The following is a 20,182-nucleotide window of genomic DNA, read 5'->3' on the forward strand; positions in this document are numbered from 1 at the left end:
ATTAGCAGCTTTTTAACTCAAATGACAGAAGTAGAAACAGTTGAAGGTCTTATCTGCGCTGCCTGTTCTTTGCCTTCAGCGTGTAATCTGTATTCTGTTGAGTCTGATGCTGAGACGAGTGCCTTCCCAGAAAAAAATGTATTCATCATTTGTGCAGCTCTTACACTTTCATCAGTTATTTCATCATGGTGTTGTAGGCTAATGCGGTGAAAAGCAGCAGTGGCTTTCTTTTATTCAGTGATGCATTCAAGGACTCACCAGAGTCCACCATTTAGAAAGATACTCAAAATATAGTATCATAGTGTGCTTTGCTTGTGCTTTGTCAAGTTTCAGCTGACAAATATATATTTTGATGTTTTCTCCAAGATTACATCAGTTGCTACTGTGCTTTTATCTCTTAAGATGGAGTAAGTGCTTTTCTGTGATTACAAACATGCAATGTCAATCTTACAAAATTAATCAATTCCACTTTTAAGAGCTGAGAATCAAAAAGGCGTCAATTTGATTTAATCTTTAATGAAATTTTCTCAAAAAGATTGTTTTTGAAACCTCTATTTTCACAAACAGTATAACAACATACAATTTTTTTGTACTTCTCAAGGCATGTTTGATATGAAAATCTAGTCAAAAGAAAGGGCTTAGTTTTTCGTAAACTACTATTTTTTTTATTTGGAAATTGTATATGTTTATTTGATAGAGACAGAGCAGAAAACATTATTGCAGTTTGAAGTGTAACTGACACTTTGCCCATTGGCCATCTATCTCAGAGCTCATTAGAAGACCACAAAAAAGTAGAAAATACAACTGTGACATACAGAACATGTAATATTATACATTTGATATACATCAAATATTTTCAATAAAACACATTTTAGTATTATCATCACAATAATCATTGTTTGTAATATTTTGCCAGTGTATGCTGGAGCTCACTTTAAGCTTTCAGTGGACATAATATACCTTATTTTATCATGCATTTTTTAAATGGTCAGTTCCATTATGTAAAAAACAACAAAACACTGAAACATATACCGTATTTTTCTGACTATAAGTTGCACCTTTTTTCATAGTTTTGGCCTAGGTGCGACTTATACTCCAGAGAGACTTATATTATTCGTTATTTTCACGCTGGCAACTGCATGTCACATGTTGAATCGCAAGAGGGCGCTCTAGGCTCTAAGAGACGCAGAACAATAATCTGAACTTCCTCCTGAGTTTGTGGAGTTGTTTAGAAGTGACACAGAGGAAGAAGAATTCAATGGATTTAGTCATTTGGGGTAATACTGATGCTTTGGTAAACTTGTTAGCATGTTCTTTATGCTATAGTTATCTGAATAACTGTTAATATGTTACGTTAACATACCAGACACTTATGACAGGTCATTGTCTGTGCGTCATGTAGCTGAAGGTGTTAGCGTTAGCATACGTACACCTATTCACCCTGTTCTCTAATTTGTTATTATTTTAAATTATATTTCAAGATTAAATGTCTGTTCTTGGTCTTGGATTTTATCAAATAAATGTCCCCCAAAAATGGGACTATGTTTTTTCTTCTCTATTATACATTTTTTGGCTGGTGCGACTTATACTCCGGTGCAGTACTACATATACAGTACTTGGTACCTATTCCTTTTCATAAATAGTGTAAAAGTAAACTGGCAGGGCTGAACACGCTCCAGCCTTTTTGTTACGATGTTGTTGTTTTTTTTAACTCTGAGTTGAGGCTTTCTCACACATTGGTTCCCCTTGGCTGCTCGCGTTCTTAACTCTAGGGCCACAGTTTCCTTCCTTGAGCAGTTAGCTAATCGGTGCTCCTGTGGTAACCAGCTTGTAATAGGCCCCTTTTAGGCCCATGAGGTGATTGTGCGTCCCCTTTTCGATGACATATCCACGGGACATGACGGCGATAATGTCCGAGTTCTGGATGGTGGACAGGCGGTGGGCGATCACGATACAGGTACGGCCCTCTCTGGCTTTATCCAGGGCGTCTTGTACTGTCTGTTACAAAAACACACAATTACGCACAGTTATACATCTCTGCAGCACCATCAGTTTCATCACAGACCCACGCGGCACAATTACAGCAATTTGACAATCACGCCTTGATTACTATCATTAGAATGTTCCAGTGGCTCCGCGCGCCGCAGAGGCCTCTTCTCCTCTCAGTGAGCTTCAGCCATTCGAAGCTCCCATCCACAGCCCACACTCACACTACTGGAGCTGATAATAGACGTGATGAATGATAATGACGCTAATGATAATAATGAACGGCTGCCTGCTCCTGCTCTTAGTGAATATCGAGCAGCTGCACAAATCACTGCTTTAGCCTCAGTGTATTGCTAACTTCATTGAGACAGTACCTTCTCACTTTCCGTGTCCAGAGCAGACGTGGCCTCGTCCAGCAGCAGTATTTTAGGGTCACGAATAATCGCTCTGGCAATGGCAATCCGTTGCTTCTGACCACGGGACAACTGAGATCCCTGCGCTCCAACGTTTGTGTCATATTTCTGAAACAGGTACAAAATACATATTACAGGATAATTACGTCATCAATATCTCAAGGCTGTCATTATGGTATTATTCTGCCATATTTATCTCTCTGGCACTTTTGGTAATTATCAGAAATACTGTAGACCTTCCTTGACATGAATATTTGTTTGGTTGTTAGGGTTACTGTGTTTTTTTTTCATTATGTGATAGGCCTTTTGTGATGACCAGCTCTTTTCCAGTTTTCTCTAAAAGTGTCCATTGTGCTCCTACAGCTGTCCTGCCTTTGCTCTGATGATAATCTCTGTCTTTCTTGTATTTCACTCTATTTCTTGCCTTTGTGCTTGCCCAATCTCTGTATCACTCCTCCACAAAGGCATTTGGAAGTGTGCACAGTTGTACCTCTGGTAGGGAAACGACAAAGCTGTGGAGCTGGGCTTTCTTAGCTGCTGAGATGACCTCGTCCATGCTGATTTCCCTGGAGTTGTCTCCGTACTTGATGTTTTCTGCAATGCTGCAGTCAAACAGGATTGGCTCTTGGGACACGATGCCAATCTTGGAACGCAGGAAGGCCACATTGACATGTGTAGACTTGTGGCCATCAATCAGCTGCAGAAAGTCATTGATTTTACCATTAGTACCAAACAACATTAGATAGAAACCTAATGGGCAATCATGCAACAAAACAAGTCTATAATTTCTTCACCAACAACACAGAGGTGGTACTACCCTTTCTAAATCAGGCTGCAAATCATGACAGCATTTCCAAACCACTTCCAACTCAATTAAGGCCATTTGAATCTTGGCACTGATGCTTTACTGGCACAAAAGCAATGCTCCACTCTGGAGGAAGTGCTCTCTTTTTAAAATAAAAAACCACTGCGTCAGCACAAACGTCTGACTGATAAATGAAACAATGTAGGATGAGAATTAGGAATAGCTCAGTCCACAAGTACACGAAATGTCTGCCAATTATCTGTGACATTGACAAACTGCTGCTTCCATTTCATAATGTCCAATAACACTTCCTCTTGACATTTTCTAAACATTCTTTATATGTGTAAAAAATAAAACTGCAAGACCAAAAATAACTAAAATCAATTACTATATCAGTCAAGTCCTTTACAATTGGTTCAGTTTGTATTTTTTTTCATTCTGGCCTTCTTCCCTGCTGCCAGAAGAACGTGTTGTCCGTGTTTAGAGTATGTTTTCCCTGAGGAAGTGGACGTGGTGTAGATGGCGGTAGACACGAGTGCACACAAAAATCTGAACTTTCAAGGGGAAAAACTTTGTATGTAAATGCAGTAACAATCTGAACAGCCATTCTGCCAATTATATTTAAAACAAAAGGGAAAGAAAAGGTCATTTTGATTTGATCGACAACCACAAACTCCTGCCATGGACATTGTGAATCAATACTTTTGGAACATGCTTCTGGCTGCAGGAAAAAGGGTATGAAGACTACAGTAAAGTTTATTATAACCGAATTAGGAATCATTTAGTTTGGATGGGTTTTATTGTATTATATATATATATATATATATTACGGCATCTATTTTTTCTTTTATCATTTTTGTTAGCATCTTTGATTGGGTTCAGTAAAGGATGCTACTTTTCAGATGCCATTAACTTTTTTTTTTTTGGGGGGGTGTACCGTTGGGAAGTTTTATTCTCCTTTTGTCATTTTTCAATTATTTGCCATAATTAATTTTTTTCTAGAGAGATATTTTGATGATTTCCTGTTACAAACCTTAGTTTTTTTTATGCATTTGTATTGGCCATTAGGATTTACACATTTGCTACCCACTTGTACTGTTTTCACCCTTTTACTCCACTACAATTTTTTGATAGCTTTAAAAACAGCAGATATTTTTTTTTTCCCAACCTAATTAAATGTGGTAAATGTGGAAAAAACTAAATCACAGAGGTGGTGAAAATATCACACACAAAATAACCAATTCTTCATATAAAATAAATTGCACCATTAGTGCCAATTTTTTTTCTCCATTTACTTTGATTATATTTATATTTTTTAATTATTGCTCTGCAAATACAGTATGTCATTCCAACACAGTTTGTGTTTTCCACTTTTCAGAAGAGGGGAAAGGTGTGATCTTTTTAAATATATAATTATATTACTTTTTAAACGGGCCTAAAGGGATTTACCCTATATTATTTACTGTATAAAGTTATCGAAGGGTTGCTTCATAACAAACCAGTTTACAGTATTTGTTCACAGTGCAGCATGCTGCAGAAACTATTTAAATATGTCCAGTATCAACATAAAGTTGTGCTGAGTGTACGTACCACACGGCCTGCATCTGGGTCATAGAACCTCTCAAGCAGCTGGACACTAGTGCTTTTGCCACAGCCGCTGCTGCCTACAAATGCCAGGGTTTGCCCCTGCTTCACAGACACATTTAAACCATTCAGGACCTGCATGTCAGGCCTGGTGGGGTAGGTGAACTTGCAGTCAATGAACTCGATGTTGCCTTGGAAGTTATTCTGAAACAACAAACAGAGAACGAGAGCAAGGGTCAGTATGAGGCCAGAGTGGTAGAGTGCCCCCGTGTGGCTTAGTCTATCAAGTTATTAAGGGAGCTCATAAAAAATACAGCTATATTAATACAATATTGTTCAAAGGCTTATTAAAAATGTACAAGCATAGAGAAAAAGTAAGCCTGTTTCCTCCATAAATGTATCATTAAAAGGGGACACCTTTACATAGGAGACTATGCGCCTGTGAGTAACATGAAGCATCACATCATATCCTCATACCCATGTATCTCCCTTGTTGCTATAGACACTGATAAGAGGCACACGGTCAATCAACTGGAAGAAACGTGCAGCTGAAATCTTGGCTTTGGCGTAGTCTGGTGTGTAAGATGATGCTCTGCCTAAAGCCTGACCTCCTGTAATGATGGCTGAGATTACCCTGGAACAGAAAAAAAATTATAGTTATTTCCTGTACTTTACTGGAGGGGTTTCTGAAACATTTGTTTTCATACCGGAAAACCATACTGAAATGGAGCCCCTCTTGTCGTACCAAGTATCCCCCAAATCTGTAGGAGGCCGAGTTTGTGAAAAACACAATACACTGTGCAAAACCATAGCAGGCCCCGTACACGTTGGCCTTCTTTAGGGCAGCCTCGTAAGGAGCGTGTAGCTGAGCCTCAAACTTTTCCACAAAAACGTTCTCTTTGCCCAAGCCAGCGATGGTGCGGATGTTAGTCAGGGCCTCACCAGAAATCTGTCACACATTAACAGAGAACAAGATGAACCTCCAGGATACAGCACAGTAACTACAAATACAGCAACACCTGGAGATGAGTGGCTTGCGATTAGAATACGATTAGTTTAGCCTTTATTGTCCCAATTTGTTCTCTGCATTTGACCCATACTATTACCATGGAAGCAAATCTTGCCTAGAGATTGTGTATTTGCCTACGTACATCCTAGATCCTCTTGTCTATAAACTATTTTCTTCCCACAAGGAATCATTAGACTTTTATCTAATCTACTTTCAATGAAAAACCAAGCATATGTGTCACTGCAGTGAAAGAACAAAGCAAAAGGGTCCACAGCACACAATGTAGAGAGCTTAAGTTTGTTGGTTTGTCCTGAGGCAAAGTATTCTTAATCCTGTGCGCCAGTATTTCTCACTGGAATTGCAAAACCCAAGCCTTATTATACTCAAATGCTCAGGCTGAGCCAGTCACTGATTGAACATCATATTTCTATTACTATGACAACCAGTATAGTTTCAGATTGCATTAAATGTTACAGAAAATATTGGAATTAACCATGATGTTGAAGAGCACTTAATGTTAGTGTTTCATTATTTCCAAAGCATGATAATCAGAGCAAACCCTTTATAAATGAATGATAAAATGAGCTTTGATGAAATAAATAATACAATAAATAACACAATGAAAAACTTAAGTAGTTATTGAGCTACAGATATGTTAAATATTCCACCAGCTACAGCTCAAACATTCATATTCTAGTACAACAAACAATTAGAAAGAGAAGAATTAAAAAGGGCTAAACGATTAATTGCATTTGTGATATAGGCCTATCTAACTGTTGTTTGTGCATTTAAATCGCTTCCTCATTCCATGCGCGTTAGTCATAAATGTAAAATTTGATCCCAGCAGTGGTGATCCACAATGACGCTGTGGCCAAATAAAAAGTTGAACTGTTCCGGCGTACAGGTGACACCGTACAAAACAAAGCAGAACTCAGTTTGTGCTGACTCTGACCGTGGTGCTGAAAATAAATACACAGATATCTTGGACTGTCATTAATACTGTTAATATCTTGGCCTTAAATAGGTCATAAAAAAACGGGTAATAATTGTAATTAAATACATTCCATTATAATAAAATACATTGTCCTGTTTAAAAAAAGAACAGAAAAAAGGTTGATTTTAATGCAGGGATAATAATTGCATTTGAAAAAAGTCACATCATTAATGGTTAAATGCAATAACTGACCTGTCCCGCTATCTCCATGGCTGCTTTGTCCTGTTTGGCAAAGCCTGTGAGCATTTTTGCCTGAAAGCCTGATGACAGAACGATGAAAGGTAAGAAACCCAGGATGACCATTGTGAGCTTCCAGCTGAAGTAGAAGGACATCAAAATGGCCACTCCAATGTTGGTCAGAGAGTTGACAATCATTCCTATTTGGGGGCCGGTAGCCTAAAAAAAAAACACCAAAAAAGGGATTTCTAATGTTAGATACTTAGAAATGGTGACATTATGAAATAAAGTTGATTCGCTGAACTTGTTAGCTCCATAAAGATTTTTTTTTGGGTTCGACCCAAGCATCCCTCTCATACCTGACAAGCTACTGTCTAATAAGGAAAAATATAATAATTTTATGGTTAATATGTTAGAGAAGAGTAATTGCATATACTACTTTATAGATACCTTTATTATAATTTTAGGAACCCTGAGAATACTTGGGGACCCCAAATTTTGGAGGTTACAATAAACAACCGAATTATACAAAGAAATTATTAGTATTTTATATCCCCTGAAGATGTAGCTCACCCCTTGGACTTGTGAGGCGTCTGTGGCCAGCCGTGTGGTCAGAGCTCCGGGACTGTTCCTATGATCATCAAACCAGCCGACCTCCTGCCCCAGCATGGCATGGAAGCCCAGCCGCCGCAGCCTCCGGGTCAACAGCTCTCCAGACTTTGAGAAGGCATAACCCTGCAGAGACACAGGTCCGTTTATTACACCTCCACATCACGATCCCTTTACATAAACTATGTACTGGGCCAGACACAGCTCTTGAATACTGTCTGAGCACCGTCTGGTTCAGAAGGGAAGGGATCAAACTTAGACATACCTGAAGCATCTGCGTGAAGAAAGAAAGTACTCCGATCATGACAAAGAAAAGGCAGATACCATCTATCTCAGTGCGCTGCTTCACAGGATCTGTAATAGAAAAGGTCTGCACACAGAGAAGGCTCTCACATTTCTGCTTTTACACACGGGTGCCTTCACACAGAGTGTCACTTACAGCGAGGATTTGACTGAAGAGAAGAGAATACACAGGGATGACTCCTCCATTAACAGCTGCTCCAATAGAACCAAATAACATGTAGGGCCACTCAGGTATGTTGTACTTGAGGATCCTGGTGACGGGAGCAGGCTCCACCGACTCCTCTTCGTCAGCAGACTCAACAGCCTGTTTATCAGAAGACACACAATATCATGGTGTATCGGCTCCCTGATCAGAACCAGACGTGAAAGACAAGCATTAGAATGTGCTTGTTCACTGTGAACAATCTCTTTGCCAGGATGGGGGCATATTACTTTTTTTTTTAATTGATTGGTTAAGTTATTTGACAAGGATTTCAAACCTGGTACTGAAAGCAAGCAATTGTGAATCTAATACAAAAGTACAATGACACAGGACTGTATTCTGTGTCATTTGATTGAAAATGATTCCACTCAATAAAAGTAAAAGTAGACTGGCGCCTACACATTAGTTTGTCTGTATTCACAAAGGGCCTTTTCCCTCACCATGTAGTGTTCTTTCTGTATGTTATTAACATTGATTTAATGTTAATATGTTAATGTTAATCATATTGTCTAAAAGCATATAGTTTAAAAACAATAGTTACATGTACAAATTATTAGTTCATTAACGTGACCAAATTAGGCATGGGGATCTTCCATTAGTGTCCGACCAGCCATCATTTCAGCACACACCTTTGATTTGCTGTCGTGAGAAAGCGAGTACGCTCGGGGGGCGAGATCTCCAACGAAGGATACTGAATCAGGCATGAGGTTGGACAGCTGTGATCTGGACCGCTGGCGAATGGAGGCTCTGAGACCAAAATCAAAGGAACAGTGTTGTCTTAACCCAGATTTAACATTCATCAACTTATGTTCACACTCAGATTTATGAGGTGGAAGAAAACTGCACATATATCTTCATACACTGTTGCTTGTGTCTTTTTTTCTATTGACTTAAAATGGCAAATTAAATGCTCTGACACAACTCAATTTTAGCTACATAATAGCCACTGTAAAAATCCAATTTAGATGTTTTTAACTAGTGTTAATGAATATAAGATAAAAATAAGTAAGACAGAATGCACAAAGTAGAGAGTATGTGCCTGGACTCTACCTCAGACTGTCTCGGTAGCTGCCTGCTCGGAGGATATTGTGGCCCTCCGGCTCTTCCTCAGCGTGGGCCACTAATACAAGACAAAACAGTGAATCTTAGCTCTCCAAAATAAAGTGCATGTAAAGATGTCTATTACTTTCTCTGGCTTTCTCGTTTAGAGCCTGGTCTCCTTGGCTCTGCAGTGTGACCAGGGTGAAGTAGACTCCTTTCCTCTCCAGCAGCTCGTTGTGTTTGCCTTTTTCAACAGCCCGTCCGTGCTCAAAACCCACAATCACATCTGCATTTTTTATAGTGGACAAGCGGTGGGCTATGGAGATAGTAGTTCTACCCAGACGTACCTGTAAAAACATCAGAAAATAAACAACTGCATGGCCTTTTAAACAACTCGGACAACTACAAGTGTGGCACCTACTTTATCAAGAGCTTCTTGGACCACAGCCTCACTCTCATTGTCCAGCGCAGACGTGGCCATGTCCAGCAGCAGAATTCGAGGGTTTCTGACCAGTGCTCGGGCTATTGCTATGCGCTGCTTCTGACCTCCGCTCATCTGACCACCACCCTCGCCCACCAGTGTTTCAAATTTCTGATACATTTTCCAGAAATCAGTTCAATCATTGCAGTAAAGGGAAGATTGTCTAGTTAGTTCTGATTGTATTAAAGTTATAAATAAGGCAACTTGTTACCTTAGGCAAGTCCATAATGAAGTTGTACGCATTGGCCTCCTTGGTAGCAGTGACAATGTCGTCCATGGACACCCCGGGGCGCCCATAGCGGATGTTCTCTGCGATGGTGGTGGCGAAAAGCACCGGCTCCTGCTCCACAATGCCAATCAGGGATCGTAGCCACTGGATGTTGAGACCTCGGATGTCGTGACCGTCCAGGGTCACCTGCAACACAGGACGCACATAGCAGGTGGCTCAGCTCAAGTTGATGGATGATGCTATTATAGTGCTTTGTTGCTTTAATACATTTTGTGCCACACTTTTCTTTTGTATAACCTTGACATAACAACTTATGGAGGCTGCTCGTCGGGGATCTGAGCACTCGCATTTTTCTGAAGAAGCTGAGTGGAAAGAGTGGAAGATCAAAGTCTAATTCCAGTAAGATTGAAAAAGCAGGCTCTCTGGGCTTATTTTCAGATAATTAAAGAGATTATCATGTAATTTTATCAATCCCGGGATGTCTATATTTAAAATGACTGAATGTATGAGGAAGTCAGCTGCTACACAAAAAGACTTCATTTCCAGCTTCACAAAAAGGCAGCCGACACAAGAATGACTGTATGACTCCTTTACCTTTGATTGTGTGTTTGAAATGTTAATGTACCATGCCCTCTTTAGGGTCGTAGAAGCGCTGGATGAGCTGAATGGCAGTGCTCTTCCCTGCACCACTCGGACCAACAAATGCTGTGGTCTCAGCTGATTTCACTGCAACAGTCAGCTGATCCAGGATCTGTCATTAAACTGCATTAATACAAATAATACAATAGACCATTTTTTGTCTATTATTTGATGCACTAATGAGTTGGTTACCTTCACTTCAGGTCTTGAGGGGTAGTGGAAGGTCACATTATGAAACTCAATATCCCCTTTGACTCTGTCCAGTTTATATCCAGCCTCAGATAAACAGTCGATCTCCGGGTCCTGCCAGTGGCACATTTCAAGAAACAACTCATCGATAAGGCTCAGCAGTTGCCATAGAAATAACATCTGTGTTGTTTCTTTGCCTTGTAATGGATCAAAATAATAATGTCAAGCGTCTTACTCTATCAATAGTTTCGTAGATGCTGGTTGCAGCTCCACGGCCTGCAGCAAACGCTTCCAGACATGGGGAGGCCTGGCCCAAATTCATGGCAGCTATCAAGACACCGAAAAACACCTACAAGGAACCAAATATTCCTAATTAATACTGATATTTTTGTGGAGTATCTTGATAATGATATCCAGATGATTTTCTTTTACTCAAACAGAAATGTGCTCGTTGAGATCAGACGAATGCAAAATACATATATATATATATATATATATATATATATATATATATATATATATATATATATATAATTTTTTCATATTCAATTATAAACTATAGAACTCCTGAAGTTGTCATGCATCGTGGTGGGGACTTTGCATTGAAACTAACGTCAGCCGCAATTAACAAACTTTATTGCCTTTTCAGAGATTATGGATTATTTTTGCTTCTAGAACGTACGAATGATCGAGGGCTTTATAATTTACAAATCTCCAGACTGATGAGAGAAGTGGATTTCTATAACTATATGGACAAGTAGCAGATCAAGCCTCACATCAAGTAAGCCACAAATGTATTTGGCTGTTTATTTGGGTTTTCATTTTGAGGAACAATTTAACCATTGTCTCATAACAATTCAAAATCTCTTTTGAAATTGTGCATTGGGAGTTCAACTAATTATGAATCTATTAAGAGAGTAGTTTGAGGAGAAAAATTATCACAAATGCTTTTCACAAACACTGTTTTATATAATTGACTGTTCAAAAAAAATCTCAATCTAAAGTCAAACCATTGATTTCCAGGTGTTTTATTCCATTGACATGTGTTTATTAGCCTGCTGTCATGTAAAACAGCTATTTAGTCAAATCAGTTGCATGAGCTCCATATATATTTGATATTCTAATTTAGCATATATTTTAAAAAAAGTTTACAATTTTATCAATAATTCGCTAATCTGCCTACCTCTAGTTTGATGCAATTTAACTGATTTTGAACATCAATGTGAGTAGTGTGATGGATTCAAACCTGCAGCAGTGTTCCTGGTGTGTACTCGTTGGTGTCCACCACTAAACCAGAGCCGTACCAGAAGGCCAGAGCATAGCAAAAAAAGATGATGAGCCAAATGTATCCAGTGAAGAAGCCCATGATGAGGCCCTTCCTTGTACCCCACTGCTGGGCTGAAACCAGGTTCTTGTCATATCTGCACACAGAAAAATGAAGTTTTAGCACAGATTTGGACTGGAAGACTTCACCTGCACAAGCTTCTTCCTCTGCCCTGCTCAGCTATGATGGGCTCAGCTCAGCCTATGCTTAGCCCACTAATTTTAAACTCCGCTCTCTGCTTCTCCATTTAGCCGTTCAGCTCATGCAGCCTTCCCCCACCCCAGCACCACCTTTGCAGAAGTGTATTTTCCTTTTCTTTCACCGTCTTCAGTGTCCAGGCTCCCACTTTATAATTTACCTGTCCACTTCTTTTTTCTCCCCACCGAAAGCTGCCACCGTTCGGATAGTGGAGAGGACCTCATCAGCCACTGCTCCTGCTTTAGCGTAGGCCTGCAGTTCTAGGCCCGTCAGCTTGGCCACAAACTAGAACCGGAGTAAAGTACATGATTTATGTGCAAAACTGGGCAAGGCAAATGTGATACCAGGCCTTACCATAGCCATGAGGCCAGTTGCAAGACCAATAAGAGGACTTGCAGCCACAATGACCAGAGTTAGTTTCCAGCCTTTAACAAAGCCAACACAGAAACCACACACAAAAGTGGTAAAACGCTGTAGGAAAATAGCCACTTGATCTGCTATGGCATCGTTTATCTTGTTGATATCACTGTCATACACAGAAAATGAGTAAATTATTAGAACCTGCTGTATTGCTACTTGACATAAAGCCACAATGTGACCACTCACTCAGACATGCGAGTGTTGAGCTCCCCCACAGACGTACAGTCAAACCAGCCAATCTCCATTCTCATCACTTTACTGAAGTACTTCTTTCTGATCAGCTGGATTTGTTTGGCTGCTGCCGTCACCCACAAGGAGATCTACAAGTTAATGAGTGTGAATACTAGTCAGATCCACTCGAAACTGGGTACCAATATTTATAATTTAAAAACTAACCTGGAAGTAGCCAAGCAAAAACACCGCTGCACCGATGCCAACATAGTAAAAGGCAAATTTGGTCATTTCATATTCAATGTCTAGATTTCTGAAAGTGGGCACACAAAGTAAATTAATTATATGGGGCCGGCATAAGGACATGTAAACATGGATCTAAAAAGAGCAAGAATACTTTAATATCACATCACAAATCATATTTGATGTTGAAAAAGCCTGCCTCATGCATTTTTCACAAGCCACTTACCCACACGGGTGCCCCTCCAGAGGCGCGAGCATCTCCCATGTTGAATTGTTCATGATGCCCCAGGCAGGCTGGCTCATGTTCAATCCAGTTGTGTAGTTTCTCCTCCACTGGATGGTGCCATTCTCACACTCTTTTCTCTCATCCATCAGTTCATTCAGCTCTATGTCATACTCGATGAAAGTGTCTGTGAGCAGGCCAAACACCAGCAGCATTAGGGGCTGGGCTGAGCCATGGAGTACCGCACACACGCTGCCCACCACCATCATCAGGATGTCTTGCTTTGTTGAGAAACGGAACTGTAAAGACGCAGATTAACTTAGGTAACATCAGAGGAAAGAATCAGAACAGTCAGAAAGCAAGAGACATTACTAAGAGACACCACCCCCCTCTTCAGAGGACAACTTTATTTTTAATTAAGCGATTTTTTTTGTTTTTGTTGATTTTTCCTTTACCCCCTACATTTACCATTCTACATATAGACACACACATCAGCAACACCCAAACATAGCATGTCACCAAAGCCCTTTCCCACAACCCGATCATGACCACGTACAGACCTTTCTACTCAATCCCATCTTGTCAGTTCTGTCATCGTCCTGTTCCACTGTCTGTCTGTTTATCTGTCTGTCTTTCTGTCTCACTCATCCATCTGTTTCATGTGGTTGAGGTAGGACAAATGACAAATTATATATCTGTAGCAAGAAACATTACCAACTGGAAGAAGCCAACCCTTATGGCTGCTTGTTCAGTCTTTCCCGGAGCTCTGAAACACAACAGGACATCAGAGTTTACGTCTGTTATACTGAAATGGAGAGAACACCCATATTTTTACTTACTTTGCATCCTCCTTAGAAGCCGACATACTCCTGCGAGGAAGGAATAAAATTCAGTCATGCAACACATACAAATTGTAAACCGGTAGTTGATTTCGAAAGCCACAAAAGTCACAAGATTGGGCCCACGAGAATGGGACAAAACAAGATTTTCACATAACAAATTATCTTGTGTTAATTTGTTCATGTATTTTTTTTTGTTTTTTTTACTATAAGTATTATAACACAGGTTGTGCTTTTATCACACAGTTACGATAAATAATTTTCAACATGTGAGATCTTGTGGCACGAGGTCTTGTCCCATCCTATCTGATACACATGGTTAAGGGCATTGAAGACACAACATGGCAACAGCTGAGACCTCTTCCCCATAATCCCCACTCACATGTAGGATCCAGCCGGTTCTACAGAAAAAACAAATAACCACATGGGTTAAACTTTGTAATTCAGGCAGTAATCAGTGTTTCTGGTTTAGAGCTGGTTGTGTGGCAGAATGTCATACCTTCATCTGAGACTTCATAGCTATGATTTTCCTGGCCCAGTTTTTTAATGCTTTGCAACGTGACTGAACCTGCTGGCATTTTGATTGATCTGAAAAAGAGACATGTCTGATTCTGCATCAATGAAACAATCAAGGCACACATAAGGGTGACACTTACCTATGTGTCCATGCAGGCTCCTTGTTCTGTTCAAATGTGGCACTTGTGACAACTCTGCGTCCGCCTGTGTTCTCTGGCACTATCCACGTGCTGTTTTTGAGCTGTGATGGTTTGGGTGGAACGTGGGGTCAGTGTGTGTTTGAGGGTAAGTGTCCGACCGGTTGTTTTTGAACAGGTCAATAACCTCTTCAGCAAATACTTTAACTGCAAAGAGAATCCAACGGTGGATAGAAAATAGATTGAACCAGCCAAACTTAAGTTTAGTATAGAAATGCATTTTCCAAATTTCAAAATAAACTTTCCAGACGAAATGTGGATAAAAAAGTTAATGTGGCTAAAGCCATGGAAATATTTGTTTTGTTTTGCTGTAGGTTTTTCACATTTCACCAGTTTTAAAGAATAAGGCTCATTTTTCATGAGCTTTAAAAAAATAATAAAGTAGGCTAGGCTATGGTAAACTGAACTGAAGACTGGATGCATGCGTGTTATTGGACTGAAAAACAAACTCACAATTGATATAGAAATAATTTATATGTAAATATTCTTAATTGTTCACAATGATATGTAAATTTGGTCAAACCTAAAAAAAATATATATATATATATACACATATATATATATATATATATATATATATATATATATATATATATATATATATATATATACACACATATTAGAAAAAGCTTCAGTTGTAGTCATCTGGACTCAGTTTGAAAAATAGACGTTTCGACTCTCATCCAAGAGTCATTGTCAATAAAAGAATTTAGATCGAGAACTCCGATATTAATACTGTTCTGTGGTAAGACCCGCCCATTGGGAGGAGCCTTCCTGAAGTAGAAAGAGTTGTTTGTTTCAACAGAAACTCCCCCCTTGTATCTACCGAGCTAGCCTATTCAGAATCTTAATGGGCTATTAGAATCCTCTTTGTCTTTGTGGGACCCTGGCTCAACCACCCTGAGTACCTGATTAGCATCCGAATGTCCTTGTCCTGGTCCTCTACCTTTCCAGGGGTTCAGTAACCCATTATAAATAACAGGAAGATTAAACCTTAGCCCTCCATTTCTGTTTAAAGAAGGTCTTTCTTTTTTAACAAAAATAGCTTCCTTGACTCCTCTTTCAAACCATCTTTTCTCCCTGCTTAAAACCTTCACCTCACCGTCTTCAAACGAGTGATTAGAGGCTTCAAGATGGAGATGCACGGCGCTCTGAGGTCCTGAACTAGTATTTCTTCTGTGCTGATAGAGCCTCTTGTGTAGAGGCTGTTTCGTCTCACCTATGTAACGTTCTTTACAACTTTCTTCACTGCATTGGATCGAATAAACTACATTGCTCTGTTTTTGAGTCGGCAACTTGTCCTTTGGGTGAACCAGTTTTTGTCTTAAAGTGTTTCCTGGTTTAAAATAAACAGGGACTTCGTGTTGTCTAAAAATTCTCTGCAGTTTTTCCGACAGGCCAGACACATAAGGGATAGAAACACCCTTCCTTCTCTGTTCAGTTTCCCTTTTGTCCTGCTTCTTGGTTCTCTTCACTCTGTTGAGGGCCCAAGCGGGGTAACCACAGGCTGAGAGGGCATTTCGGACATGTTTTTCCTCTTTCTTCTTGCCCTCTGAGCTGGTGGGCACACCTTGAGCTCTGTGTTGTAAGGTTCTGATCACCCCCAGCTTGTGCTGTAGTGGGTGGTTGGAACCAAAGAGCAGATACTGGTCCGTGTGTGTAGGTTTCCTATATACTTCTATTTGGAGTTTCCCGTCCTCTCCTCTGATCGTGGAACAATCAAGAAAGGCCAAGCGATTCTCCTTAGCGTCTTCTCTTGTAAACCTAATATGTGGGTCCACAGCATTGATGTGATCAGAGAAGGTTTCCAGCTCTTGTTTCTTAATTGTTACAAAAGTATCATCGACATAGCGGAGCCACAGTTTTGGGGCTATGCCTGAGAATGAGGACAGTGCCTTCTTCTCAAAGTGCTCCATGTACAGGTTGGCCACTATGGGAGAGACGGGCGAGCCCATGGCACAGCCATGAATCTGTCTGTAAAATTGTCCCCGGAATTGAAAGTAAGTGGTGTTCAGACAGATGTCCAACAGTTTATATATGTGTTCAGGTGTCAGTTTGGTCCTTTCCTGTAGGGTGGTGTCTTCCTGCAGTCTGAACCTCACCGCTGCTACTGCATCAGTGGTTGGGATGCAGGTGAACAGGGACACAACATCATATGAAACCATGAGGTCATCTGGGTCCAGTTGGAGATGTTTCACTTTATCCACAAAGTTGTGCGTGTTTTCCACATGATGTTCCGAATTCCCCACAAGCGGAGCCAATATAGTTGTTAAATGCTTGGCCACATTGTAGGTGATGGAATCTGTGCTGCACACTATGGGTCTGAGTGGAACCTCCTTTTTGTGTATTTTTGGGAGGCCATAAATGCAGGGCATGGCTTCCCCAGGATACAGTCTGTAATACAGAGGCCGGTCTATCGCTTCCTCTTTTTCCAGCCTTTGTAAACAGTCTCTCACTTTCTTCTTGTAGCCACTGGTCGGATCTCTTTTCAAGCGCTCGTATGTGGTCGTGTCCTCGAGGAGGGTGTGGACTTTGGCTTCGTAATCAGCTGCGTTTAGAATCACAGTGCAACGTCCCTTGTCTGCTGGGAGGATGTTGATGCTATGATCTTTTTCCAGTGCTGAAAGTGCTTTACTCTCTTCAGCTGTGATATTTGAAGGCGGTGGTTTGGCACTCTTCAGAGTCGCTGTGACACGTAACCTCAGGTCTGCAGCCTCCGATTCAGTCATTTTGTTGTTTCTAATTGCAGTTTCAGTGGCTGTGATGTAGTCTTCTGTAGGGATGTGTTTAGAGGTGACAGAAAAGTTGAGACCTTTAGAGAGCACCTCCTTTTCTGCCTGTGTCAGAACACGATCTGATAGGTTCTTAATCCAATTGTTTTTGCTGGTCGCTAATTTGTCTGTCTCAGTCCTAATGTCTAGCTCGACCTCACCTGCATTCTTTTTGTTCAAAAGAATGTTGAACTTCTTGATTTGGCGTTCTTTGCTCTTCCTGTGCTGTGCTTCTTGTGCTGTCTGTGTAAAATCCAGCACTCTTTTGAAAGCTTCTTCAGGGAGTATGCTGGTTAATTTCTCCTGTAAAGTTCCTGTTCTGCCTTTCAATTTATCAATCGTCTATTTTTCAAACTGAGTCCAGATGACTACAACTGAAGCTTTTTCTACTATGGAACACGCCTGGACGAATGAGGGATTACACCGACATATATACACACATATATATATATATATATATATATATATATATATATATATATATATATATATATATATATATATATATACACACATATATGTATATGTATATATATGTATGTATGTGTGTATATACATATGTATATATATATATATGTGTGTGTGTGTGTGTAAAGAACCAATTGTGCATTTTCTTTTGACAAAATATTTCAATGTAAATTTGATTTCCGGTTTTAGAGAGTGCACTTTTATTTTGAAAAGCTACTTCCTGTTTAGCGTTTTGGCGGAAATAGCTTGACAGAAAAGACGCTAATAACGGGAGAAAAAGAAAAAGTTATACGAGCACAATTGACACGGTTTTTGGTATTAGCTACCCCTCTGAAGAGGCACAAGGTACGTTTTACGTTGAATTAAAGCTCAAATGTTGTATTTTGTGTTACCAAAGCCCATGTTACTTAAAGGGCGGTATGGACGATTTTTCGGCGATTTGAGAACGCAGGCGGAAGTGCGCATGCGCACTCCCCCGTGCAACACACACGTGCGTTTGTTTATTAGCGCAACGGATCGCATCGCATCTCTCGTCTCCCGTAGATTTCTGTCCATTCCTGCGTCAGCTCGAACTGTCTTTCTCCGTCTTCATTTTGCCCCGTACACTGAGGGAACTATATTATGATAGATCCATGCGCTTAGGCACGCGGAAACGTGGGGACGAGCCTGACGCGGCTGCAGGTGAGAGGTGCGTTTTATGATTGATACGTGGCAGGACAAATGATTTATCCACGCCACGAGGAAGTATGATAAAAAATTTGCTGAAAAAAATCGTCCATACCACCTTTAAATCAAAAAATCATCAGTAAAGTGTCAACCTTCATTCAGGGGGGTATGCTACAATATATATATATATATATATATATATATATATATATATATATATATATATATATATATATATATATATTGTATTGTGGTAATCTGTCAACATTAAAGATAAATAAAGCTCAGTCAAACGCATTTACTTTGCTTGTTTATTTGATATTTTAAAGATTTTGTTACAGTGTTTGTGTGAAAGCCAAGCCGTCAGGCTCGTTCCCTTGGTTTTATTTTGATTACCTTTCAACTTTCTCCCACTGATGGTTGGAAAACCCTTTGTTTGTTTTATCGCATTATTATTAACTTAATTATGGAATGAATAACTGAAGTTTTCATTCAGTCTCTGCATGATTACTGTTGCCAAACTGATGGTGTAAGCCTAAATGTACAACACAAAAGCCATTATCATTGTAAGTGCACTTGTAAAAATCCCACACCAGAAATTATGTCTTTTATTATTTGTTTAAAATAATACTAACTCCTAAATGTTCTTTTCTTGTTCTCTTATTGCTGTACTGTTTAATAAAAGACAGAAAAAACATGTAACAGCCAAATATTGTCTAAAGATACAGTGTATCCACATGTTGTTATAATACAGCCTTATTCCAAAAATAAATAAATCATTATTTACTTGTCTCAAAATTCTACAAGCAATACCCCATAATGACAAATTGAAAGAAGATTGTTTGAATGATTTACCCCCCAAAAAAGAAAAGTACATAAGTATTCACCGCCTGTCAGACTCTACAACTAGGGCTGCAATGATTATTTTAGTTAATCGAATAATTCGATTACAAAAAAGCTTTGATTATTATTTTATTGATTCGATGCTTTGTTTAATTTACATATTTTATAAAAACATGTGAATCTGTGGAGCGCACGGAACGACTAGTGGCGCTTTTGTTCCACACGGAGCTTCTTCCTGAAGCAGCTGAAGCACAACAGAGAGAGCGGCGTGTTTTAAACTCACGAGTGCGACCCTTGGATCTATTATAGGTGCGACCGGGAAGAGTTTTGTTGTCCCTGAGGACCTCAGGGACCGGCCTCCTGCTGGAGCCCAGAGTCAGGACTAAACATGGGGAATCTGTGTTTCAGTTTTATGCAGCTAAAATCTGGAATAGTCTTCCTGAAGATGTGAGACAGGCTTCTACTCGCATATGACTGAAACAATTTTTTCTTTGCACTCTTCTCTTTTGTTTGTGATTTTATTAGTTTATACAATCAGTTGGATTGATAATTTTTAATTTAGTTAATTTTATTGTATTTCTGTTTCTGTAATTTCTTTGTGATTTGAATGCATTTTTCCTGCTGTGTGAAGCACTTTGAATT

The 20,182-nt window shown here is 39.7% G+C and overlaps 1 protein-coding gene across 1 annotated transcript; it reads right to left on the reverse strand.

The window, feature by feature from the left end:
- Positions 1 to 1,698: 1,698 nt before the first annotated feature.
- LOC140374369 (bile salt export pump-like) lies at positions 1,699 to 14,667 on the reverse strand. Its single transcript, XM_072461287.1, has 28 exons — positions 14,579 to 14,667; positions 14,462 to 14,480; positions 14,080 to 14,109; positions 13,955 to 14,006; positions 13,244 to 13,539; positions 13,000 to 13,087; positions 12,790 to 12,923; positions 12,538 to 12,709; positions 12,344 to 12,468; positions 11,908 to 12,082; positions 10,897 to 11,010; positions 10,665 to 10,775; positions 10,459 to 10,584; positions 9,816 to 10,019; positions 9,545 to 9,715; positions 9,269 to 9,470; positions 9,133 to 9,202; positions 8,712 to 8,829; positions 8,017 to 8,184; positions 7,843 to 7,947; positions 7,542 to 7,703; positions 6,984 to 7,187; positions 5,496 to 5,737; positions 5,266 to 5,422; positions 4,795 to 4,992; positions 2,890 to 3,096; positions 2,361 to 2,507; positions 1,699 to 1,998 (listed from the first exon to the last, which is right to left on the reverse strand). Exons 1-28 carry the CDS (start codon positions 14,655 to 14,657, stop codon positions 1,798 to 1,800), a joined length of 4,077 nt encoding a protein of 1,358 aa, XP_072317388.1. The 5' UTR covers positions 14,658 to 14,667; the 3' UTR covers positions 1,699 to 1,797.
- Between the last annotated feature and the right edge of the window lie 5,515 nt (positions 14,668 to 20,182).

The sequence above is a fragment of the Eucyclogobius newberryi genome, unplaced genomic scaffold (assembly GCF_026437365.1).
Source record: "Eucyclogobius newberryi isolate DKJ021-1_F unplaced genomic scaffold, fEucNew1.0.hap1 SCAF_1, whole genome shotgun sequence".
NCBI classification, from domain to species: domain Eukaryota; kingdom Metazoa; phylum Chordata; class Actinopteri; order Gobiiformes; family Gobiidae; genus Eucyclogobius; species Eucyclogobius newberryi.